Source organism: Protopterus annectens, chromosome 2.part1 (genome assembly GCF_019279795.1).
Source record: "Protopterus annectens isolate FY-2018-M chromosome 2.part1, PAN1.0, whole genome shotgun sequence".
Taxonomy (NCBI): domain Eukaryota; kingdom Metazoa; phylum Chordata; order Ceratodontiformes; family Protopteridae; genus Protopterus; species Protopterus annectens.
This window is the reverse complement of record NC_056729.1, coordinates 652,190,952-652,218,358: the sequence shown is the minus strand read 5'-3', so window position 1 is coordinate 652,218,358 and position 27,407 is coordinate 652,190,952. Positions and strand designations below refer to the sequence as shown.

Below are 27,407 nucleotides of genomic sequence, written 5' to 3'. Positions count from 1 at the left end.
GAGAACCCAAAGCAAATGAAACAAATAACTGCTGAGACTGCCTGAACCCTTTAGTTCTGCTCAAATAATATCGCAACTGCCTGTGTATATCCAAAGTGTGCAAAATCTTTTCCCTTTTATTTTGGGGGTTTGCATAAAAAGTAGGCAAATGAATAGTTTGGTTTAAAGCCACACTAGAAACCACTTTAGGCATAAAGGAAGGATTAGTACGTAAAGATACCCTATCCTTATGGAAAATTAAGAAAGGCTCAACCGCCATAAGGGCCTGTAATTCAGAAACCCTTCTGCCAGAGGTAATGGCCAACAAAAAAGCAGTCTTCCATGATAAATATTTCAACTCGGCAGTAGCTGCAGGCTCAAAAGGTTGTAGAGTGAGTTTCTCCAACACAAAATTGAGATCCCAAGCAGGAGTAGGAGCTCTACGTGGGGGTCTTATATTCTTTGCCCCTCTAAGGAATTGTTTAAACAAAGGATGAGAAAACAATGGTGGGTCACAGTCATAGTGAGCAGAAATTGCTGCAGCATGAACCTTAATAGAGGAGAAGGACAAACCTTTGTCCAGTAACTCAGTAAGATATTGAAGAGCCACACTTAAATTAGGCTTAGAAACATCAAATTCCTTTGCTGTACTCCAAAATAAAAATCTCCTCCATTTATCTGCGTACACTTTCCTTTAACTAGGCCTTCTGGCCTCCAAAATAACATTCAAAACTTGCTGTGGAAGCTGAGACCCTCCAGGGTTTAAAACAGAATATGCCAGGCTGTTAGATGTAGAGTGTGAAGTTTGACATTGAGTAAATGACTGTTCTCCTGAGACAGCAGGTGTGGAATCGAAGGCAAAGGCCATGGAGGCTCCCGTACCAGACTTCTCAGTAATGGGTACCAGTGCTGTCGAGGCCAATCTGGAGCTATTAAAATCATCTTTGGCTTGTCCTGTCTGACCTTCAGGAGTACCTTTGGGAGGAGAGGCAGAGGTGGAAAGGCATACACATGAAGACTGCTCCAATTGAATGAGAGAGCATCCACTTTCCAAGCTGTGGGATGAAACCTTTTTGTGCAAAACTTTGGCAGCTGGTAGTTTAGTGGAGAAGCGAACAGATCTATGTCTGGAGTTCCCCATAACACTGTCAATTTCTGAAACACATGAGGATCCAATTTCCACTCGTGGGGATCCATAATTTGTCTGCTCAACACATCTGCTAAGGAGTTCTGTGCTCCCGGCAGAAACCTTGCCTGAAGATTTAGCTGTAAACTGAGAGCAGTCTCCCACAAAATCATTGCTTGTCTGCATAGAGGATAAGAATTCGTTCCCCCTTGCTTGTTGATGTACCACATGACAGTTGTGTTGTCTGTTAGAACCAACACCTGCCCTGGAAGAAGTAAATCCTTGAAAGCTATTAATGCAAATTGGACTGCTAACATCTCCTTCAAGTTGATATGTAGATGTTGAAGTCTAGCAGGCCACGTGTCTTGTACCCACTTTCCATTTAGATGAGCTCCCCAAGCTTTGTCTGAGGCATCTGTCGTTAGAATCTGACTCGCCTCTGGCCGGGTCACAGAGAGTCCCTTGTTTAGGTGACATTCCTGAGCCCACCACAAAAATTCCTTTTGAATGCAAGGTATTATCTGAATGACAGTGTCCATATCTTGGCAGTGCTGTGTCCATACATTTTTGAGATACCATTGTAGCTTCCTCATATGCAGTTTGGCATTGGGAAGCACCAGAATACAAGATGCCATGAACCCCAAGGCTTGAAGGACTGTCCTTGCAGTCAGCCTGGACTGATGAGACAATTGATGGAAGTAAAGAGAAAGATTCTTTTGTTTGTCCGGGGTCAAAAGGCCATCTGGGATGCTGTATTCAGTCTCACACCCAGAAAGCACATGTCCTGAGAGGGTACTAGACTGGACTTTATTTCGTTCACAGAATACCCCAGGCATCTTAGCACTGCTATCACATACTGTAAATGATGAAGAAGTTCGTTCTTTCCTTGGGCCAGAATCAGGCAATCGTCCAAATAAGGATAGATCTGTATTCCTCTTAGCCTGAAGAAAGCTATCACTGGAGCCAGAACCTTCGTGAACACACTGGGCGCAGTAGATAAGCCAAAGGGCAATGCAGAGAACTGATAATGAGAAGTCCCAGCCCGAAAACGCAGATACTTTCTGCAACTGAGCCTGATAGGAACATGAAGGTAAGCCTCCTTGAGATCCAGAGTCACCACCCAGTGATCTTTGCCCAGCAGCGGTAAAAGCTGTTGTAACGTCAACATTTTGAACTTGGGAATGTCCAGATATGTGTTGAGGATAGATAAATCCAAGATTGGTCTCCACGTGTTCCCTTTCTTTGGTACTAGGAACAGGCGAGAATAAAATCCTAGGCCCACTTCTGGCAGAGGGACCGGTTGTATGGCCCCTATTTGAAGTAGCAGAGAAATTTGTTTGTGAGCCTCTAGTCTTTGCTGAGGAGGAACGTCCGGCATGCCTTTGAAAGGAGGCAAGGCATGGAAATAAAACTTGAAACCTCGGTGTATGATATCCAATACCCATTTGTCTTGGGTAATCAAATTCCAATTTTCCTTGAAGAGTGCCAACCTTCCTCCCAAAGGAGCTGCCAGGCAAGAAGGATCTGGCAGCTGAAAAGGTAGGTCATTGGGCCTGTTTACGAAAGGACTGGTCCCTGCCCTCACCCGAAGATTGTGCAGGTGAACTCCCTGTTCTAGGTCTGAAAGAACTCTGAGCTCTGCCCCTACCACGTCTAGATCTACCCCTAGACTGAGAATCATAAGAAGGATACGTCCACCCCTTAGCAGGCCAATTCCTACTAAACTTTGGAGGCTGTACTTGCAAAATATCTTTAACAGCCTGCATGGACTTAGCCTTGTCTTCCATTTTCTTCAAGACTGACTCCACAGGTGAACCAAACAACACATCAGACTGTAAAGGAGCATCCAAAATCCTTGTCTTAACATGGTCAGATAAATTCTGATCCCTCAGCCATGCGTGCCTGCGAAGAACTGAACCAGTGGCAGCCACCCAAGACGAGGCCTGTACAGCATCAAAACCACATTGTAAAGAATGCTTACCCACCTGCTCTGAAACATGCTCCAAATCTTGTAACTCTTTACACTCAATGCCTTCCGCCAGAGCATCCACCTTAGACTTCAATTGAGAAAGAAGATAGTTTTGATATTTCAACATATGAAACTGGCAATTCAAAGCCCTCATAGCTAGGGTAGAAGATGTATAGACTTTCTTTCCCCATCTATCCAAAGCTCTGGCCTCTTTATCTGGAGGAACCGGATTTTTTACAACAGAGGCCTTGACACCTTTAGGTCCCTGACTAACAGTTTCTGGGTCCGCCCTAGGACTCTTATAAAGATATTTATGAGCCTCAGGCACCCTGTAATACCTATCCGGTTTAACAGGAGCAGGAGGCAGAGAATCAGGATTAAGAGAAGCCTCTGCAAACACATCCTCCACAACATCCAGAACAGGAGGTATAGCCAAGGGCCTATGCTGGGGCAAAAGCAAAATTCCTAAGCCTTTTCCTGGAATCAGAGAAGTCCTGACCTTCCCACTTAAAATGTTCCCTCATGGAATGAAGAGTCTCTGAAAAAGAAAAATCCTCTGGAGGAGAAGCAGAAGGAGTCGAATCATCTGCATCAGAATCAGAATAAGGAGAGTACTCCTGCAAGTCTTCAGCCGAAGACTCAGAAACATCCGAAGCCTGCTCAAAACTCCCCAACTCTGGCTCCACCCTAGGCCTCTTATCAGGAGGGGGCAAAGAACCTCTAATCAGAGTAATCAAATCTTCTGCCATTTTAAGCATGTGCTTCTTGGGCACAGACCCTGCTGCACTAGGAGTGACACCAACAGAAGCTAAACCTGGCCTGCCTCTGGGAGAAGCCTTGGAAACAGAAGGAGAGGGCCTAACCACCCTAGGAAGGGAGGGGAGTACAGTAACTTGGGAAGCCCCTTCAGCCTGACCTGCCTCCTGAGAGGCCACATCCTGCAATATCAAAGTCTCCCCCTGGGACTCCAGAGAAGCCTCCGTCGGAACCACCGGTTCCACTGGCGCCTCTAAAGAACCGACGTCCGGACGGCGACTCTTCTTGCCTGGGTTTAACTGCTTTGTCTTTGCGCTTCTTGAAGAAGCGGGCGCCAGAGAATCCGACGGCATATTATAATTGCACCGCTTCCGAAGACCAGCCTAGCACAATCTAACCTTCGCAATAGTGCGCTTATTGAACCTAGCACAAAGCGACACCCAACAACGTCGTGCTCAGGCCCCAAACAAGGAATACACAAAGAATGATAATCCCTATGCGGTATCTGTTTCCCACAAGAAATACAGTTATTCACTTTTTCTGACATCCGGTAAAACACTGAGGCAAGAAAAAAACAAAATATTCCCCAACGGGGTACTTAGCCAACTTTGATTCGGTCTGAAACTCCGAACTCCAAAAATTTCAGAACGCCGAACGGCACTTGCAACGCTGCTTCTGCATCGGACCATGCGGCAAAAAAGACTGAGGATATGACGTCGGTCATGCGCTTTTGTACCCTGACGTCCTGATGTCAGTTTTAAGCGCCTTGACCGAAGTCAGCCTTATACTTTGGTATTCGGGCCGACCGAGGACAGCGGACTACCCATATGTCAGGACTGCAGCAATGTGAGATGAAGAACATCCTCTAAGCTACAATACACTCCCAAAACTAAAGGAGGATGCAGAACTACAAGAATAAGGAAAGGACAACTTCCAGTGTCCGCCCATCTCAGATAGGGAAGTCTGCCATAAAAAGCCACGGTGGGGGAAGGCTGAACCAGATGGAGACCGAAAACACAGATCTATCATTATGGTAAGTACATAACTTTTGTATCCGGTGTTGTCTTGTCCATCTGGCTTCAGCCTGTGGGACAGGGTCTCCACCAAGTTATAAATCCTTGGGAGGAACTAAAGAAAGATATTCCGCAACACAGCAGAGCCAAAGGAAGCCCTGGATCTTGACTGAATATCCGGCTTATAATGGGAAATAAGTGTGAGGACTCAACCAAGTAGCCGCTGCACAAACTTTATCTAGTGAAAAGCTGTAGAAGTAGCTATAGCTTTGGAAGAATGACCCCTTAGGTTTGCTTGACAGGGTCTTACCTCTCAAGGCATATATAAATGAAATACAGTCTTGACAGCCACTTGGGTAACATTACTTTTGACAAAGGTGTGCCTACATTTTGAAAAAGAAACAACTGACTGGATTTTCTAAATGCCTTGGTACGGTCCAAACAAAATCTCAATTGCCTGTGCACCTCCAAACAATACAAAAGGTATTTGCCTTTGTTGGAGAAATTGGGCAAAACACAGGAAGATGAATGGAACTGTTACTGTTTTCCAAAGACACTTTAAGCAAAAAAGATGGATTGGTATGGTGAGAAACCTTATCTTTACGGAAAACTAATTAAGGTGGACAGTCAAGAGCCTGCAAATCTGAAACCTTTCTTTCCGAAGAAACAGCCACCAAAAAAAAATAAGGTCTTCCAAGGCAACAACTTCAAGTCTGATGTTGCCAAGGGTTCAAAAGGACAACCTGCAAAATAAATGGCAAATCACAGGGAGGAACCGGTTCTTGAACTGGGGGAAGCAGCAAAAAGGTACCTTTGAAATAAGTCTTGGAAATCTTGACAGCAGTCAGAGGAACATTATATCCCTGCGGATGTGAAAATTAGAAAAAGCTGCCAACTGCACTTTAAAGGTAGAAAAACAAGAACCCGACAAACAAATTAGCAAGAAAATCTTAAACAGATTCTAAAGGGGTGGAAAAAGCATTGAGCCCTCAGAATTCTGCCCACATTGCAAAATGTCTCCACTTACTGGAATACACTTTCCTAGTTAAATACTTTTGACATGAAGACAAGACATACAACTACAGCCTAGTCTTTTAGAGGGGGAAGGCTGGCTTTCCCTAATTAAAGTAATAAGGTCTTCAGCCATTCTAAGCATTTGTTTCTGTGGCATGGGAGCTTGAGAATCTGCTTTGGTTGGCAGTTTTCCTAGGCGTAGTGCGAACTCTGGGCCTGAGAAATTTGGTATATTTAGTCATTAACTAAGTAGTCGGTTTGATATGAACATCGGAAAGTCTGACTACACCCTCAGAAGCCGGTGCCTGCATAGCAGCTCCGGACCCATCCAAGGTAGACACATCCGCAGGTTCCATAGTCGAAGAAGCATCTAGCGGCATATCGGACTCCGAATGGGTCTCAGCAGAGACCTGCAAATCTGTAGAAGCGGGTAACAGGGGCTGCGAAAGCGCCTCACTGAGTACCGGCAGACTGGCGACTAGCTTAACGGAAGCATCCTCCGCAGTTTTGGACCTATGCGGTCTGTCTCCGTCTTTATCTTTGCATTTTTTCAGAAGATCAGTAGTCGGATGGCTTACCGAAGCCATTTCAGAATACGGAGAAGGAGCCCGATGACGAATAGTTTGGGCGTTGAACAAGGCACAAAATCAACAGCGAGGGAGGTCGTGGTCTAGGCCTAAACAGGTGATGCAGTAAGAATGAAAATCTCTATGAAGTATTTGCTTTCCACAGACAAGACAATTGTTAACTTTTTCTGACATTGGTTAGAACAAGAAAAAAGGATCTAGCGGGTACAGCTTTAGAAGACTTCAGGTTTGAAACTCAAAAAACAAAAATATCAGGTAGCTGCCGACCGGCACTTGCGAACTGCTTCTGCTTCGGGCTCCCGTGCGGCAAGAAAAGCTGATGAAATGGAGTCGGCTGCATGTTTTATACCCCTGACGACCTGACGTCATGGATGATGCGACAGCATCCGACACACAAATCCCAAGATTCTGGTATTCGGGCCAACTGAGGGCTACCTGCAGGCAGATAACCCAAGTGTGATGACATCATTATCCCTACTGATGTGAAAATTAGAAAAAGCTGCCAACTGCACTTAAATGGTAGAAAAACAAGAACCTGACAAACAAATTATCAAGAAAATCTTAAACAGATTCTAAAGGGGTGGAAAAAGGATTGAGCCCTCGGAATTCTGCCCACATTGCAAAATGTCTCTACTTACTGGAATACACTTTCCTAGTTAAATATTTTGTCATGAAGAAAAGACATAAAACTACAGCCTAGGAAAGCTTGGGATTTCTGTCCATAAAGGGAATTGAAGAAACCACACGGTTAACTTGAGGGACTAAAGACTGGGAGGATCTAAACCTACTGGATGAGAAATAAGATTCAGAATGGGATCGAGTACCCAAGGGGTGCACCTCAGAAGGGGCCAGACGAAGGTGAACCACACCCGACGAAGCCAGAAGGGTGCTATGAGAATCACGGTCATTCAGCAGTGTGCTGCCTACTGGAGGAATTTTACAATCAGAGGAACCAGGGGATAACAGCACAGGAGTCCTGGGGACCAAGAAAATAGCCTCTGGGGGCCTTGTCCTGGATGATTACCAAGATGTAATGGTTGCTGAACTTGGTGTTCGATGGGGAGGCAAAAAGGCCGCAACATGGAGTGCCCAGCAACACTTGGATTTAGACACTACTAATAAAGAAGCAGAATGTTCCTGCTGAGGCTGAGACACAAAATGCTGGACTTCCTTGAGATGTAGATTGCAACCAGACACAGTAGAGATAAAAATGCCCACTGCCAAACCCTCATGGCCTCTTGACAAAGAAGATAAGAATGTGCCCCCCTGCTTGTTGAGATACCAGACAATGGACATATTGTCCATCTGTAGAAATCACACCTCTGAGAAGGATGCCCTGAAAAGCCTGCGAAGAGGGCAGCTCTTATCTCCAGGACAATGATGTGGATGTTGGCCTCCGCAAAAGACCAGGACCTCTGAACCATCCTCCCTTCTAAACGTCTCCCCCCATCCAAGAAGGGAAGGAGGTGTCAGTGGCCAAAGAAGGGGAAGGACAAAGTCTTCCGCTGATCACTAAAGGAGATTGCAACCACCGTCGAATTTGGTCATAACATACTTGTGTCAACCATACTGAAAAGCCCACTGGCTGTGTCATGAATGACCACTGCACTGCTAAGGACCAATGCAGAGCCCTCATATGACACTTGGCTAAAGGAACCAACCGCACAGTTGCTACCACATGGCTTAAGAGTTTCAAAACTGCATGATCTGGAAGCTTCAAAACCACTAGAACCAACAATGCCCGAGACTGAAGGCTGAATACTGTGGAGCTCAAGAGCCTGGCGATTTGACTGACTGCATTCAAGTGGCAACCTATGAACTCTTAAGTCTGAAATGGTTGTAGGCTTGACTTTAAATAACTGACCATAACGCCTACGCAGTCGTACATTTGGAGTATTGTGTCCCTGGCTGTGATCAGTCATGCTCTTGTGGGAGTGACAAGGAAAGACTTGGAACCCTTACGTCCGGAGCCAGGCTGCAACCACTGCCACGCATTTGGTGAGCACCCAGGGGCTGTGGTGAGACTGTACAGCAGGGCCCTGAACTGGTAGTGACTGGCCCCCATTCGGAAGCACAGGAACCTCCTGGAGCACCTCTTTGTCTTTATATGATGGTAGGCATCCTTGAGGTCTATCGAGCACATCCAATTGTCATTCATCAGCACAGGTAAAATGGACTGCACCGTGACCATCCGGAATTTGGTCTGTTTCATGAAAGGATTCAACTTGCTTAATTCAGGATAGGCCTGAGGTACTTGTTCATCTTTGCTACCAAAAAGAATCTTTAATAGACACCAGATCCTCATTGGTCTGGTGGGACCTCTTGGATGACTTGGTTTGCGAGCAGCTTGCGAATGTCTAATGCTGCAGTCTCTGGAATTTTTAAAAAAAGAACAGTACAGCCTCTGATGGGACTCTCAATACCCAAGTCTGAGGATATGGCGCCCTAAACTTCTGGGAAGAGAGCCAAGTGACCCCTGACTGCTTCCAGAGCAGGACAGATGGGCAACCCTTCAGGGCTGGAGAAGGATCCATTGAAACCCTGATTCTACAGACTGTCCTTGCCCCACCGGTGGTGTCCATTATGGCCCCCCCAGCCTTGTGAGGAACCCTCTGAAGAAGCATCCTGAGAAGACTGCTGCAACTTCCTGAGAGAGAGACATTTGCCGCCTCCTGATTACTTGAAAAGGTTCGCTGAGGAGTAGCATAACTGACTCCTATGGCGGACAGCATTTTCCACTCTTGCTCACTCCTAGAGTATTCATAACGTCTGGCCCGAACAAGAAGAGTCATCAAACGGGGTGTTAATAAAGGACAAGTCAATCTCTGGGGACTGCTGTTTCTTAACATTCTTTGACACTTCAGACATTAGATCATGATGGAGTCTAGTCAAGTGCGATAAAGCGCCCTCAACGTGAATGTAGCTGAGGCATAGAAGTGCTTACCTAAACCGTCCAAAAGCTGAAATTCTCTATTTGGGGTATGGACCAAAGAGCTCTCCTTACAGATCTTTTTGGTGGCAGCCTCCACCACAGTCACATCCACAGCCAGACACTTACTCCAATATAGCAGGTCCTTGAGAGGAGCTGAATTTTATTGGGGTTTATGGGAATAAGCTTCACTGTGTCGGGTTCCCTCCAGAATGCCAAGTCCAAAGGGCATCTGCAAGAGGAACCACCTAATTTGTGGATGGGCCTATGCCGATGGCCTCCAAAAATACAGAGTCCTCTGGAGTGTGGGCTTCAGTGGTCCAGCCTCTGTATTGGCAAAGTAGGTCCAAGAAATCACCAAATGAGGCATCATCCCATGGAGCTTTAAGGGAACTATCTCCTCCCTCAAGGTCAGTATACTCAGAGATTCCCCTGGGGAGTCAAGATGCTTCCTCTTACATGAAACCTCTTACTCCGGCAATGACAGAGGAAATGGGGAAGAGACAGGAAGCTCCGCCATGGCAGCAGGTTGAAGACCAACTAGTGCTGGCTAGGAGTAGGCTGATGACTGGTAGCAGACCCATTTCCTTGGAGGAGAACATCCCTTCCACAACATCAAAGGCAGAAACAGATGCTGTCCTCCCAGAACTGAAGGTCCCAGTACACACTTGACCCTGGGGGAGCTATGCCTAGCCCAGATGTTGAGATTGGAGAAGACTTTATTGAATGCAGATGCTTTAAGCAGGAGAGATGTACCAGAATCAGGGACAATAGAACCCAACCCAGAAACCCCAGCCTTGACACCACAGTCCCAAGGTCCAGATGGCCCTGAAACAGTCAGAGTAGACAAGACCAATGAGTGAGTCGGAACCAAAGATGGCCAAGCCATTGAATCAGAACCTGAGGATGGGAAAAGCAGCCAGGCTCAATGACCTCTGATCCAAGGAGGGCTGACGGATGAAGCCAGACAGATGATGCCAAAGGTCTGGGAACTGGACGTGGACCTGAAGGGATAAAGCCTAACTGCATCTGAGTCTGCAAAAAGGGCATCATCAGTTGCTCCATCTCAGAAGCATTAATACTGCACACTGACTTTGATGACTGGATAAAAGAAACCACCAACGGGGGGCTTGGGGGGTCATTTTGACGGGAATTAACCAGTCTGCCTGATCCAAGCCAGGTTTACTTGCAGCTGGGGTGGGGGAAGACGAAGATTCTGATGACAGCTCTGGCGGGGTAGATGGAGAGAAAGAGGAAGCTTGTCCTATCCAAAAGAGCCCCTTTAAGCAGAAAGGGGCTAGAAAGGCAAGAAGCCTTACTGGTGGATGGCACATAGGGCGATAAGCTCAGTGTAGTTGGAGCCAACATTGGCGCAAGGCCACCTGAAAGTCATGGGACCTTTGGGTCTGGCAAGCCCAAGGAAGATGGACCCGGGACAGAAGTAGAGGAGGACCTTTTATGTTCCCCCTTGGATGATTTCGAGTCTTGAGACGGAGGTTTGCTGCACTGGAGTCAAGAGGAGAAGGTAAACACTTGCACCACACCACACTCATCATATAGTCCCTCAAAACCTACATCACCAAAACAGACACACAGAAACACAAAACATACACCTACATTTGTGGAGGCTCTCAATAAAAATCTGCTCAAGCAACAGAGACCTCCAAAGCAGAAACGCAAGCAACCTCCACCCCCCAACACAACCCAAATGACACATAGCCCATAAACTCAGTGTGCCACTCAACCACAGCCCATAAGGCATAACAATGTACCAAACACTAGTCATAGGTGACTCTATAGTCAGGCACACTGATGTTCCACTCACCAGGCTAAACAAAGAGAAAGTTACTGTCAGCTGCCTGTTGGGTGTCAGGATCCGCCACATAACGCACACACACAGGTGACTCCACAACAAGTACAAATATGACTCTGTCATTGTCCATGTTGGTGTGAATGACCCGAGACGTACCTCCCTGTACTACATGAAGAGAGACATGGAGGAGCTCTCCGATCTTGTAGCCCAGGTAGATATGACCCTAGCCCTGAGTAGCATCCTGCCATCACCCAGAATGATACCACAGTACAAGGACAAAATGACTGACTTCAACAACTGGCTAAGCGTCTGGTGTCATTCTAAGGGGATCCAGTATCTATCTGCCTGGGATGACATGATCAATAGACCACGATGCTTTGCCAGAGATGGCCTGCACCTGTCGCCCTTGGGATTCCAGATACTGGCAAAGGCTCTTGCCACCCCTATAGTGCCTTTTTTAGGCAAGGTTCAAATGACAAATTCACCACCGTAACAGGTACAAGCAAGAAAAATCTGAGGGTAATGCTACTCAATGCTAGAAGTCTAAACCTCAAAATGCATTCACTCGAGACACTCCTTAAAATGGAGAACATCGACATCTGTACAGTGACAGAGACCTGGTTCAAGGCTCCAGAGAGCACCCCTGCATTACCAGGCTATAATTCATATCACACCTTACGGCCACCTAACCTGGACCAAAACACTAAAGGCAAAGGCGTTTCCATATTCATTAAGGATATCCACACCTCCAGGCTAGATGCATAATGCATCTGAGATTATCCAAGTGCAACTAACTCTGGGCAAGACCGCAATCCAAATTGTAACTTGCTACAGATCCCCCATCATGCCCCAGAATTCCCACTCATTTCTTGATACACTGGAAAATATTAGGGTACAACCCAACACCCTAACAATGGGCGATTTCAACTACCCCACCATTAACTGGGAAAAACTACTCATGCACCAACTCTTTTGCTCAATGTTTTCTGGAATTCATAAATTCCAATGCCTTGGATCAACTTATCCACAACCCCACCAGAGACAGCAATATCCTAGACCTGGTCATTACCAACATGGCGACCGGTGTTCCACACCAGTGGTCAATTCCTTGTTGGTCAGATCCGACCACAAGCTAATCACCCTAGACATCCACATACCGCCCCCAAACCCCATTAGGGAAACCACCATAAAAAATTTCTCCAAAGCTTACTTCATACTTCTTAAAACAAAAGTGGCAAACTTCACAACACCCATGCAGACGGACAATAGAGGCACGACTGCTGAATCCTACAAAAATGCACTTTATAAGCACTTACATGAGTGCATGGATCATGCTATCCCTAACAGAACCAAGATGCTGTCCTCCAAAAAAAGGAAACCAATCTGGTGGTCCTCTGCCATAAACAAACTCTACAACAGAAGAAAGAAACTGTTGCAAAAAAGAGTAAAATCCCATGACTGGAGGAACTCCCTGGTCAGCCTCAGTAAGAAGCTGAGATCCCTTATAAAATCCTCCAAAGCTAGTTACTAAAACAAAATCGCCACTGATTCTAAAGACAACCACAAAGAATTCTATAGCCATGTCAAGAATCTCAGTGGCAACATTCAGATCTGCTCTGAGATACAGCACAATGGCACTAAATATACAGAACCAACTGATATTGCAAACATCCTGGCAGATAGGTTCAGTGCTAACTTTACCCCCCTCTCACCCCCCCTAAAGAGCCCATCTCTATACCGGAAGAATGCAAAGTTCCTGTAATCACGGCTGCACAGGTAAAAAAAAAAAAAAAACACTCTCCAAAGCCAAGAACACAGCATCCATGGGACCTGACAACATCCCAGGCTGCGTTCTACAAGAACTACAGAATGAACTGGCACCCCAAGCACCATGTTCAATCATAGCCTCACCTCAGGCTTTGTGCCCACTGAACGGCGCACAGCGACAGTTATTCCACTCCACAAAGGGGGAGCCACCACGGACCCCTGGAACTACAACCCCATTAGCCTAACGAGCCTTGTCTGCAAGGCCATGGAACGTATCATCATGGAACTTAAAGAAAGACATTGGTAATCTCCAAACTCTGGACCCCACCCAGTTTGGGTATGTAAAAGGCAGATCATGCCTCCTAAATCTGATAGACTTCTTTGAAGTAGTCACCAAAGCCGTAGACGAGGGTAAGGTGGTTCACACAGCCTATCTAGATCTCGCCAAGGCTTTTGACACTATCCCCCACTCTGGAATTATAGACAAACTCACTAAACTAGATACAAATCCCTATGTCAAAAGATGGTTTGCCAACTGGCTCACTGACAGAACCCCACACTGTGAAAGTAGCAGACTCCAAATCCGACTTCAGACCAGTGAAAAAGTGGAGTACCACAGGGTTCAGTCTTGGTATCTACTTTTCTGAAGTACAGGCTAACACAGAAGGTCTTTGGCTAATGAAGTTCGCAGATGACTGCAAACTAGGAGCCATAATCGAAACTCCTAACGATGTGGACATCCTACAAAAGGGCCTCACTGAGACAGATGCCTGGCGTCAAAGCCATGGACTCAAGCTCAATGCCAAAAAGTGCATTGTTATCCCTTTTGGTAAAAGCTCTGTACCCATGAGCTACCACATAGGTGGTAGTCTAACACCGAAAGTGTGATAAAAGACCTTGGGACACAGGTGGACAGTAGTCACTCCTTTGATAATCGCATCGCCACAGTAATCAGGAAATCATTCTACGTGGCACACCATCACAAAAGGTTTCTCAACCAGGAAAAAAGAGGTCATTGTTCCCCTCTACTCGTCACTCATTAGAACCATTATAGAGTACAACGCACTTTTTGGTATGTACCTCACAAGACATCTACAACAACTGGAAAGGCCGCAGACATACCTCACAAAGAGGATTACCGGCCTCAAACAGATGCCCTACGCAGTCCGTCTCAAAAAACTCCAGCTTTACTCCGTCGCATATCGCCTACTCAGAGGCGATCTATGCCTAACATACAAAGTTATGTCAAACCCAGAGCTGTTGGACATGCTCCACTTAAAGAAATCCCAATCCCTCCGAGCTACATGCTCTAGGGACCTAAACCTTGTCACCAGAATAAACAGAACATGCTGGAGGGATAAATTCCTGTCCCAGAGACTTCCCATACTCTAGAACAAGCTACCTATCTATATCAAACAAAGCTCCTCATAAGCACTCTTCAAGAAAAATCTTAATGATTGGATGGGAAATAGGAAATTTACCCTGGGGATCACCTCTGTGGCTCTGCTCCACAGGGGCATAGGAAAATAATTTTCTTGGGTGGCGAAAGCCAGGGTACCTTTTTGGCTAGGCTTATATAGGCCCTATGGCCAATAGCCTAGTACCTACCTATGAAACTATGAACCTAATCTTCAGGTCTAAAGAAGAAACAGCAGATGAAGGGCCAGTGGGAAGAAAGCCCTTAAGGGCCAGCTTGTGCCAACTCCAGTTGATAGCCTTGGACCCAAACCACTGACAAATCGACCAGATGAATGTAGCTGAGCAACTCCCAAACAATGCACACAAATTTAATGTGTGGGTCCCGTAATGGCACACCTGCAGGCAACACTTTTTTAAAAAACTTTATCCATACCAAATTATGTTCCAGCCATAACGTTCCATCTGAGTTGTTGATCTTCATCTATTCTTGACTCTTGGGTAGTCTGTTCTGATCCTCAGAACCAGTCCAGCCATTATACAACTCGTGCTAGTCAAAAATCTCTTGAGCTAATACTCTGCCCACAATGTCCCTCTCGAATTCACCTCATCGAGTTTGTAGACTTATAGATAGCCAGAAGAACCATAAGCAAATATGAAGAAGCCATGTCCAAGGCGAACCCAAATAAAGCACCCAGGACAAATGTTCACTCCTCCAGGAATTCACAGGAGGGAGGAGGAGGGTGGGATACCAAGAACAAATGAAGAGCGACAACACAGATGGAACGTTATGGTAAGAACATAACTTCTTTATATGATTTTGTCAATCTTCATCTACTTTTGACTCTTGAGACAAGAGTGCCCAGCTACTTTAGATCCTGGGTGGCCCTATGGAAGGATATTCCTGCGAACCATATAACCAAAAGAAGCTCTTCCCCTGGAGACCAGATCCAATTTGTAATGAGTGATAAAGTTATGTTGAGTAGCCCACTTTGCTGCTGTGCATATTTCATTCATGGAAGCCTTCATTCATGGAAGCCTTGAAATGAAAAACAGCTGAAGTGGCCACTGATCTGATGGAATGTGCTCTCACAGGCACAGGTATCGTGAGATTTTTTTTATTATGTATGTAAGTAATACAATCTCTTAGCCATTTTGAACAGATTTCCCTAAAACTGGGCCAGAAAAGGATATAAACAACTGTTCTGATTTTCTAAATTCTTTAGTTCTGTTGAGATAGAAACATAATTATCTGTTAACATCCAGCAAATGCAGGCAATATTCGCCTTTGTTAGAAAATCTGGGGAAGAAAACAGGCAAGTCTATGGCTTGATTAATGTTGGACTCAGACTACCTTCGGAAGAAAGGATGGATTGGTTCTGAGTGAAACTCGATCCCTGTATAAAATTAAGTCTGGGGATTTTGAGCATAAAGCCTGTATCTCAGAAACTCATCTTGCGGAAGTTATACCCAAGAGGAAAAGCATTTTCCATGAAAGAAATTTTAAGTCACATGTCGCTCAAAGGGAGTAAACACCAGAGACTGAAGAACAATGGTCAGATCCCATGGGGTAGACGCGGTCTTTAAATGGAGGCTTTAAATGCAGGGTTCCTTTGAAGAACACTTTACATAATCTATGTGAAATTAGAGGAAGGTGCCCAAAACCATTCTGGAAGTTAGAAATGGCAGCTAATTGAACTTTAACTGTGGAGGTGGAAGCCCCTTCATCAAAAAGAATGGCTAGAAATTCTAGAACTTTTTCCACTGGAGTGGAGAAAGAATCAAGATAGTTATCAAAAGCCCAGGTTGAAAATCTCTTCCACTTATTAAGGTAGAGTTTCCTGGTGGATGGTCTATGGAAGCCAGCAGAATTTTCCGCACTGGGGTATGTATATCATTATGCCTGGCGACTAGTGGAACTGGAGGAACCAAGGTGCCAGCTTGAGATTTTGAAGCTTGGGGTGCACCAGTCCCTGAGGGTGAGACAGCAGGTCTGGAACTGGGCCCAAAATCCATTGACAGTGAACTAAATGAGGCCATAGGAAGGGGAGCCAAATTTGTCGAGGCCAATAGGGTGCAATAAGGATCACTTTGCTTCTCAACCTGATTGATTTCTTGAAAAAAGAGTGGAATTAGAGGGAAGGGGGGCATAGAGGAGACCCAGGGGTCAATCGAGGAGAAGAGCATCGCTCAGTGACTCCCCCTAGGGGGGATTAGGGCGAAGGAGCTTCTGCACTTGTCGTTTTGGGGTGAAGCAAAAAAGTCACAGCAAGGCTGGCCCCAGTGACAAAAAACTCTCCTTGCTATCCCGGGATTGAGAGATCACCTGTAACACAGTAGAATGCATCTGCTCAGTTTGTCCGCTATCACGTTTGAACTCCCTGGGATGTGCATTGCTATCAGGAAGCTGTTGGAGGAAATAGCCCATTTCCACACTCTGAGGGCTTCTCAACACAGAGGGTAGGACTTGGTCCCCCCCCTTATTTGTTGATGTACCAAACTACAGACATGTTGTCTGACTGGACTGCAATTGTCCCTATGGGAGGACAGACTGCAAGGCTTGCAGTGCTAATAGCACTGCCCTCAACTCCAGGATACTGACATGCAGATTAGCCTCTACTGGGGACCAAGTGCCTTGGACTGTTCCTCCCAGATAATGTCCCCCCCCCCCAATCTGAGACACATCCGTGCTCATTATGGCCATGGGTTGATGATGGACAAATGGACAGCCTAATAGGATTTCTTCAGATTCCATCCACCAGGACAAGTCTTTTTTACAGTGACTGGTGATTAGTTTGGGGTAGTTCATTGGATGGGTTAGAATAGACCATTGTGTTGCTTGGAGTGATGGTTGCTGCCATGGAACCCTGTGCTTGAAGGACTAGTAGCACTGGAACTTTGTTTATGCATAGAATCGGATGTACTTGGGATTTTATCTACTGCAATCTGTGCTGAGGAAGGAAGGCAACACAACAGATGACGTTCAGATGAGCTCCTATGAATTCTAAATCTTGACAGGGGCTTAGCTGAAACTTTGTTTGATTGACTGTGATGCCCAAGCTCATGAACAAATGCAGAACGAACTCTGCTGCTTGAAGCACTAGATGCCCAGTGGAAGTAGTGATGAACCCAGTCATCTAGCTATAGAAACACCCAGAATCTGTGCAGTCTCAAGTGAGCTGTTACTGCTGCCATACATTTGGTGAACACCTTGAGGGCTATGGTGAGACCAAAGGGCAGCATACACTGAACTGAAAATGATCAACTCCTTGCCAAAAGCGGAGAAACCTTCTGGAGCATTTGTTCATTTTTATGTGGTAGTACATGTCTTGAAGGTCTATAGAGCACATCCAATCTTTTTCCTTGGAAAAGGAAGTACAGATTGAACCATGACCATTCGGAATTTAGGCTGCTGAACAAATTTGTTTAGAAGGCTGAGATCCAGTATAGGTCTCCAGTCCTCTGTCTTTTTTGGCTCTAAAAAGAACCTTGAGTAAAATCTGGATCCCATCTGGTCTGGTGGGACTTCTTGGATGACTTTTTTTCTAGCAACTTTTGGATTTGTAAGGCTGCGTGATCTCTCTGATTAGGTGGAACATCGGAGAGATTTGTTGGAGATCTGGGATAAAGGGTTAAGGGGATAGAATAACCTCTGGTAATAATTCTCTGTACCCAACCATCTGTGGTCATCTGTCACCAGACTTTTGCATGCAGAGAAAATCTTCCTCCGACCGCTTCTACAGGTAAGCAATCAGGCCCCCTTTCAGGAGTGCTGGTAGGGCTAGCCAGAGAAAGAGTCTCTGGAACCCTGATTCTGCAACCCACCTCTGCTTTGGGGTCAGCGTATTCCATTACAGCTCCCCCCTCTGCCCCGAGGGCAGCCTCCACCATGTGTCCTGGAAAGGCCCTTGGGACTTTTTGAATCACATCTTCCCACTCCTCTGATTCCTAGAATAGGACCGTTGGGGATCAGAAAAATTTATGTCCACAGCAGACAGGGTCTTCCCATCCTTTTCATATCTGGCTAAAGTTTCTTTAACTTTTGGGCCGGACAAAGAAGATCCGTCAAAGGGAGTCTTGACGAAGGAAGACTTGAATGGCTCCGCAAATTCAGACAGGCGCATCCAGGCGTGTTGTCTGAAAGCAACATCTGAACCAGTTAAGCTGGTCGTCCCTTTGGCTGCATGTGAAATGAGCCTCATAGACGAGTTAGAAAGACTCCAGGGTAGCTAACTGGGAGGCCACTTTTCTTGAACCTTATCAGATACAGCGCCTGCTAGGGTGTCTGATAGTTCCTTGATCACATCCCTCTGGAGCCTAGTGAAGTGTGTCAGAAAATTCAAGGACCTTAAGGTGAAAGTTGATGCATAAACCAGCTTTCCAAAATTGTCCATTGCTCAAGACTCTCAGTTAGGGGGATGAACAGAAGAACTTTCCTGAGCCAGTTCCTTTTTGGTGGCCTCTGCTATCACCATGGCATCTACTGCTAACCCCTCAGCCCAATGTTGGTGGTCCTCAGGTGCAGAAAGGATCTTATCTGGTCTCTGGGAAATTGGTTCTATGGAGTCAGGAGATTTCCAAGCCCGCTGGGAAATCAGTTTAATGAGATAGTCAGTGGGAGTGGTCACCCAGGAAGTAGATGGGTGAGAACCAAAGGCTTGCAAGTACACAGACTCCTCAGAGGTAGGGTCTTTGGGCTTCCAGTTACCCCTTTGTTTAAGAATCTCAAGAATGTCTCCAAAGGAGACCTCTTCCAGGGGTGACCGGAGGGGGGGGAATCCTCCCAGTCATCGAAATCGGGGTCTTCAGTGATGGACTCTTCAGGGGAGTCCAGGTGTTTCCTCCTGCACTTTTTCTTCCAAGGAGAATCCTCAGTGAGAATGTCTGAGGAGGTCTCGGAAGAAGGGTGGTCCTCAGCCTGGACATCTTGCAACCTTTTAGCTCACTGTGTTGGCTCAGAGGTTAGTGGAAGCTCCCAGTAAGAAAGGGTCAGTGGATGAAACTTTGATACAGCAGGAGCCACCTGAGAGCCTGTGGTGGCCAATGCTCTCTCCATAGCCTGGAAAGCAAGCCCCCCTGAAATGGGATGGGAGCCTGGAACTGAGAAAGACGAACTCAGAACTGGAGTCAGACCCTGCCTCGAGAGACCCACCTTTAAAGGTGGAGCCGAGGAAGGACCCCCCCAGCTGCCGTAGTCCCAAGAGGTAAGGACGACTCCGAATAAAGTACACGAGTCGACTCAAACCTCTTGGGCCCAACAGCGAAGCAACAATCTCAGGAATCCATCAGTTCCAAAGGCACCGAGGAAGTCAGAGCAGAGTCCGGAACCGAAGGCAAGGAGGTGGTCAGTGCCGGAGTAATAGGAACAGAGAGACTGGAGCGGGGAGCTCAAAAGCCTCCAAGGAGGTCACAGGAGGAAGAAATGGAGGAGTCCTGGGAGAAAACAGCCCTGCTCCAGGAGGGACAGGGGGTTGGGAAGAAGTAGGAAGATCCCTAGCCTTGAGGAGCTGGTCCACCAAGCTCAACACATCAACTTCAGTGAGACTCCTGGAGGAGGGAACAGACAATCTAGAGGGAAATTCTGGCCATTCTATGAAGGGACTGGGAAGTTGACCAAAGAAGAGGTCAACAGAAGGAAATACTTTGTCTTGGGTGCATGAAGATGATCAATTTTCATCACTGAAGGGAGTTATAACCTATTGCCGTGCAGAAAGAGATGTCAGTACTGACATGGAAACTAACTGGTGCCGAAGGTGCCAAGGTGACTAGTGCCAGAGAATGAGTCCATTCAGAGTGCTTTTGAACCTTAGCTTTCAGTTTCGAGGAGGAACCAACAGAAGGGGACTTTGTTTTCTTGACGTCGGTGCCGATGGATACGTCGGCACCAAAAGACTAGTTTTGGAACCAGAGGCCTTTGGAGACTTATCGGCCTTGGATAAAGCTTCTTCAAAGGGGGGGTTAATAAGCCCTTTAAGAATAAGCTTGTTATGATGTTCTACCAAGGCCCTAGTAGTGAAGGCCTGGCAGATGGAGCACTCTATGTCTAAATGTGGAGCACCTAAACAATAAACACAAGCCATATGCCAGTCAGAGCTGGGCATTTTTTGGCCGTAGTCCTGACAGTGGTTAAATCCAGTTGTGCCTTTGAACTTATCTGCCATATTGGTAAGTGGCAGAAAAATAAACAGTCACGGTATACAAACACACACACACACACACACACACACACACACACACACACACACACACACACACACAAGGATAGATAGGAAAAGGAGAAGGTTCTACCAACAATGGTAGAAAGAACTACCAAAACACTAGATAGAAAAAGAGAGAAGAAAAAACTACCAGCGATGGTAGGGAAAAAAACACCAACGGGTACAGAAAGTCACAAGTGAAAAAGGTGGGTAAAGAAACAAAAATATTAAGGTTTTATAGCAAAGAAATGAAGTGAAGACAGACTAATAAATTTGAAATATTACTTATCTGCAAGAGGAGAGTCGGCTAATGCATCTTGTTATAAGAGCGGAAATCGAGATCTGAGGTAAATTGGAAAGGGGCATTGTGGGTAGAGTATTAGCTCAAGAGATTTTTTGCTTGTGCGGGCTGTATAATGGCCGGACTGGTTCTGAGGACTGGAACGGACTACCAAGGAGTCAAGAATAGATGAAGATTGACACCATCAAATCTACTATTACAAGCAAAAAAAGACAAGCCTACACTAAGCTACATTAAGACTCACATGCACATCTAAGAAGGGTCAGGACAGGAAGCCAATACAAACTCGCTAACACATGCACCTAAAAATGCTACCCAACTACCTATCTATCAAAAAAAAAACCACACTAAACTATGTTAACAATACTAGGGTAAGGGAAAGCACAAAAAAGAAGAAAACACTATATTAAAGCAAATAAAAAAGGATATGCCAAAGCGCAGTCAGAATGAGCTGCTGCGAAGAATGGTGGCAAACTAGATCTGGTGGGGGAGGGTCAGATGAGGAGTGGGGGACTGTGGGTAAGGAAAATGGAGCCTGATGAGTTAGAAGTCTGAAGGCCAGTTTCTGATCCCATAACCCACAGGATGAAGTTAGCTGGAGAAGACCATATTGGATCACTTTTTTGCAATTTGTTGAGATTTGACATTGTGCATTGCTGACTTTTTTCAATTTTTCTTTAGTTCACTGTAACTCCTTTCTTGAAAATTACAACTTACTCAAATTACAAAATGGAGCCACGTGCTGTACACGTTGTTTCTACAGTATGGGGGGTCTTGCATTTCTCCTGTAAAAATGCACTTTCTCATGATGTAACTTGCTATTCTAGTAGTCTGTACAATGTTTAACAAAAACTCCCATTATAACACTATTTTCTATTATACTACTTCACCTGTCCCATAAGCCAGCTGTGCATGCACAATTACAAGACACACGCTTTTTTTTCCCACCCAGTTTAAAGGCCTGCCTTGGCTCATCAGGAGTTGACTAATACCAAACATACTTCCATCTGTTTCATATAAACTTGAAGGTAGAGTCTCAGGTAACCATTTTTCTACCACAAAATTTGACATTATATATCTTATTTACATTTCCATTCTAGAAGAAAAGTACAGTTGCGTACACTTACCATAAATGTAGATGCTTGAGTGTATTCACTGTTGCAGTCATCACATTTGGGTTATCCCTGTTGTTATTCTTGTTATGGATATTGTCTACTCAGTCTGACGCTTATGTGTTCCTGTGTTCGTGAAAGTTTTTGTCTCCATTGACCTGTCAAAGCAGTGAAAAATAAGACTGTCCACATAAAACCAGCATATAGACATGCATAAGTATAAAATTATGAAATTGTAAAAAAAAAAAAAGTCTATATGCTGATTTTATGTGTACGTCGATACTTAAGTATATTTTAGCATTCATTTATATATTTTTCACTATTTATATTATGCCTATATACTCTTAGCAAGGCGCATGCATTAGCACATGTACTCATTGGTATAAAGTCAGATGTATTTTATATACATATTTTTTATAGATATATTTTATATATTTTTCTATGCATGTTTTAGCAGAATTATTAGCTTGGCTAAGGAATGTGTGATATATGATATTCTTATTGCATTATTTAGTTTTATATACTTTTTAATCTGCATTGGCAACTGTGTTTCTCTAACAGTGATTAGGATAACTGCCAGCATCATCATGTGACTGTTTCAAGTATTTAAGGAAGTGTGGAATTTCAACAGTTGTCTGTTGAAGGGGTTGATCCCTGAAAGCGCTAACCTGTGTATTGTTTGTACTGTTCTACTTAAATAAATGTACTGTCGGTGTTTCTTTACGTTTGTAGTTCCTTACTTTCCACTGACAGTTTTGTGCCTAGAGAGGACTCTGTGCATCCACTTTACTTCAAATGACTGCTACTACACATATACATAGCATGCCTCCTCACTGCTCAGCCCTACCACTCAAAGGCAGCCACCTGTGTATGTCAGATGTGTGGTTGTGAGGAAAGTGAAAAACAATAAAAGTAATGTATTCCAATTTGTTGCTTCTAGACAATACACTGCCTCTACACAAGCTATAGTAATCGTCTTTGCACACCTCTGAGGTTTGATTGTGAAGAAAATTTAAATAATTACCACATCATTCTCAGTCACCTATATAACAGCAAACCTCTGTATATACCTCTCAGCAGGGCTGGTTTTAGCATGGATGTGGCTGAAGGCAGAAGCAATGACCAAGTCCATAACAAAATCTATTTATACAGTCTGGGTCCCACCAGACTCCTAGAAACTGTAAAGGTCTGAATGTTCTGTAATATAATTACTTACTATTGAAAGAGCACTTAACTACATTTTGTACAGCTATCTAGAAGAGTTATGTATGTGCCTGGCATTTAGCGTGTGTATACGCAGATAAAAATCAGTAAAAACACACACACTGCACATTTACCTTCAGGGAAACTGGAGCAATGCCATTTCATTTACTGCATATCTTTGAGGTACTGGAGGACATCAGAGCACATTGATAGACACAGAGACAGAGCGGTCATGCAAACTCCACATACAAAAAGCCACAGACAAGAAGTCAACCAGGGTTAAAGCACTGTAAAATGGCAATATGACTCACTGCACCACTATGGCAATGAGCAGTTGCTTTTACGCACATTCTTTTCCCGTCACACCACCAAAAATAGCTAAATATCATGTGTTAAGGTCTATGTGTAAGTTAAAGAAGTGAGGGCCAAACTGTTACTCACTATACCTATGTTCACCCCACCAATCACAGACAACGTTTTATTCATATACTGCACCCCCTTCCCCACAACACAAAAAGCATAACGATATTAGTCTTACAATGATTTCAGCAAAAAGCAATGCATTGTACAACACTGGTACTTCCACACCAGTTCAATAACTGTTGTTTAGTGCACATCTGTAATGATTCATACCAGTCACTGTCATTGATTTCACAGAATGCCCCTGACTGTGCCTCAGGTTTTTTCCCTTTTCCCTTATAAAATTTCTGAATTGTTGATAAATCATTTGGGATTACACTGTCAATAATACCAGACATTTGAGTTTCATACTTTTTATTGTACAAAAAGTGCAGGTTGAAACAAAATCTGTTACTCTATTTTAGAGTAATTTTTTAAGTATTTAGCTATAAATTTAAAAAGTGTTACTCATTTTGAGTCTTTATTCTGCCCTTATTTTTGGCTTTGCCCGCAATTCTTGAGTGAAGTTGTTTAGAGTTGTAGTATCTGGGGTCCTACTAGCATACATAAAACACCCTGAAAGAGGAAACCATCCCTGTAGTTTGGGTATCTCCTATTTCTTAAAATCCAAAGTAAGAACTGAGATTGGTTGAGATAGAACAGAATCAGGGGGCACCCAGCAACCACTGGGTTCTCTGGTGCTGAAAACAGCCTATGCATACTTTACTACAGTACTCATACCACACACTTTTAAGACTAAAGTAACATACCTGTACTGGAATACTGGAATACATTCTGTTGCATCTGTTGGGCCATCCCATTGTTAAACTGACCTCCAACATTTCCCATCATGCCTCGTGATGCTGCAACTGCCATGTTGTTTCGAGTGGCCAAAGCAGCTGCTTCAGGATTAGGTCCCATTTGTGAGAAAGGGCTAGTAGAAGAAGGAGGGTTACCAGGAGTTGTACCATAATTGGGAGGAAATGGGAACTGCTGAGGAGGACCCTGAGGAATTCGTGAGGCTGCCAAAGAGCCTGGAAGGGTTGCCGATGGAGGCATACTGGTGACAAAGCTTTGCTGTCTCATCAAAAAGGCTCTTTGTTGCATCAACTGTCTCTGACGGTGTTGCTGGCTGTACATCTCTCTGTGTCGCTGGGCGAGCATCTGAGCATTAATAGGTGCCTGCAACAGTTAAAACTCAAATAAGTGAAATGTATTTTCAAAAAACTCCAATGGGCAAGGTCACTCATAAGGAATAGCCATAGCAGCAGCAGTAGAAAACTAAATCAACAAGACAAAAATGCAATTACCTATCCATTAATGCCACACTCCAATTAGAGCAGAATAGTGTGTTCATGAAAAAATGCTACAAGCCATAAAAATGAGAAAAGTGTTCAAATAAATAAATAAATACATAAAAGGTTATGGTTAGATCAAATTGGAGAAAGCTACATTCAGTAGGTAGTTAGGATTTCCTATGACACTTTCTAAAGTTGGAATTGTAGCTACACCAGAAGAACCATAACTGTTCACATTTAAATTACATTTAAAATCAAATCAGACATTATCTTAGTTCTTGCATGATTTAGTGTGTCAGCACTAATGCCCACCATTTCCACTATGACATACTACCAACAGTTGTTTGTTCTCCAGATGCTAACCAAATTACACTATACTCTTCGCCAAACCATTCCTGGAAAGTATTTTTGACTCTGCATATAGCAACATATGATTATTCACTCATTTCTAATTACCTACTTAATAAAATATGAAGATACTGGAAAGTACAGTTTTGTACCTACCATAAATGTAGATGTTCAAGTGCTAATACAGCTGCAGTAATAACATATGGGTTTGTCTGCCGTCAGGCGGTCCCTCGGTCGGCCGAATTCCAAAGTCTTGGTCCAGCGTCGGTTGTTGTCGCTTCTTTTCCTGACGTCAGTGAGGCAGGAGTATATAAGACACAGCCAACGCCATTTTCTTCAGTCTTTCTTGCCCCAGATGTCAGGTGCCCCCAGTAGGAAGGCAATACATAAATTATATTTATATACATGCAATGCAATGTAATCAAAAAACAGTAGTTGCAAGCAAATATACCATAGAAGGATAACCCAAACAGTTTGTATGAAGAGGGGTTAGGTCCTAAACCTTTACCAAGAGGGGAAGGAGGGAGGGAAATCTGTACTGCAGCTGTATTAGCACTCGAACATCTACATTTATGGTAGGTACAAAACTGTACTATGTTCATTGTGCATACAGCTGCAGTAATAACATATGGGCAGAATCCCAAAGCTACGCACAGGGTGGTAGGCACTAGGTAAAACTGGGATGAGCCAGAATGCCCTGCAACACAGCAGTAGCAAAGCCTGCTCTGGTTTTGGAATATAAAGGCAGGTGGTAGTGTCTTGTGAAGGTATGTACAGAACTCCAAGTGGCTGCCTCCAAAATATCTTTGGTAGGAACTCCTCTGAGGAAGGCTGTAGAGGTAGCTGTGGCCCTGGTGGAGTGGGATCTGATGCCCGTAGGGACAGATTTTCCATGATAGGAGTAACAAAACCGTATGCAGTGACTTATCCATTTTGAAATTGTCTGTTTGGTCACTGGCTTCCCTTGAGCTCCTACAGCATAAGACACAAAAAGTTGTTCTGATTTCCTAAAAGGCTTTGTTCTATCCAAATAATAACGTAGCTGTCTATGGATGTCTAAAGAGTGTAGCAGCCTTTCCCCTTTGTTTTGAGGATTGGGGTAAAATGTAGGCAAGTGTATGGCTTGATTTAAAGCTACCCTGGATACCACTTTAGGCATAAATGATGGGTTGGTTCGAAGGGAAACCCTGTCCTGATGGAAGATGAGAAAGGGCTGCATAGCCATGAGGGCCTGTAGTTCCGAAACCCTACGAGCTGAGGTAATGGCTGAGGTAATGGCCAGAAGGAAGGCTGTTTTCCAGGACAAATGTTGCAAATCTGTTGAGGCAGCTGGTTCAAAGGGAGGCAATGTTAATTTTTCTAGAATATAATTAAGATCCCAGGCTGGCACTGGTTGTTTCCTTGGTGGTCTTATATTCTTAGCCCCTCTGAGGAACTGTCTTAAGAGTGGGTGAGAGAATAAGGGTGGATCCGTGTTGAATTCTGCAGAAATGGCTGAGGCATGGATTTTTATGGAGGAAAATGAAAGTCCACTGTTCAGCAGCTCAGCTAGATACTGTAATACCTGTGGCAAATTTAGTTTTGAAGGGTCCTGGCCTTTTTTCTCATTCCAAGAGCAAAACCGTTTCCATTTTGCTGAGTAAGCCTTTCTAGTAGATGGCCGTCTGGCCTCCAAAATGACATCCTGTACCTCTTTGGGGTGTAAGGTCTGTTGAGGTGTTAGGGAATTTTCCATGCAGCGAGATTGAGTGTTTTCAGCGGACTGTGAAGAGTTTTGTAGTTGTGCTGAGTCAGCAGAAGAGGCATTAGGGGTAGGGACCAGGGAGGAGTGTGTGTTAGGCTCCTCAGGAGTGGTACCAGTGTTGTCTTGGCCAGTCTGGAGCAATCAGTATCATCTTTGGTCTCTCTGTTCTTGCTTTCAAGAGCACCTTGGGCAGAAGAGGCAGAGGTGGGAAAGCGTAAACTGTCCATGCTGCCCAACTGAATGAAAGGGCGTCCACTCTCCAGGCCTTTGGATGAGAGGTCCTTGAACAAAACTTTTCCAATTGATTCCTGTGGGAGGCGAAGAGATCTATGTCTGGCCTCCCCCACGCTTGGATTATTATTAAACACTTGAGGATGCAATCTCCATTCGTGTGGATCTGTCATATTTCTGCTTAGATTGTCTGCCAGCGTGTTTT

The 27,407-nt window shown here is 44.7% G+C and overlaps 1 protein-coding gene across 4 annotated transcripts in view; it reads right to left on the bottom strand.

The window, feature by feature from the left end:
• The window catches only part of NCOA1 (nuclear receptor coactivator 1), a 1,171,950-nt gene that overhangs the window by 126,467 nt on the left and 1,018,076 nt on the right, over positions 1–27,407 (bottom strand). For all 4 annotated transcript variants that reach the window (XM_044062390.1, XM_044062389.1, XM_044062386.1 and 1 more), the window contains exon 16: positions 24,352–24,763. In XM_044062390.1, the coding sequence (XP_043918325.1) occupies positions 24,352–24,763 (412 nt within the window). The remainder of the gene's footprint in view (positions 1–24,351; positions 24,764–27,407) is intronic.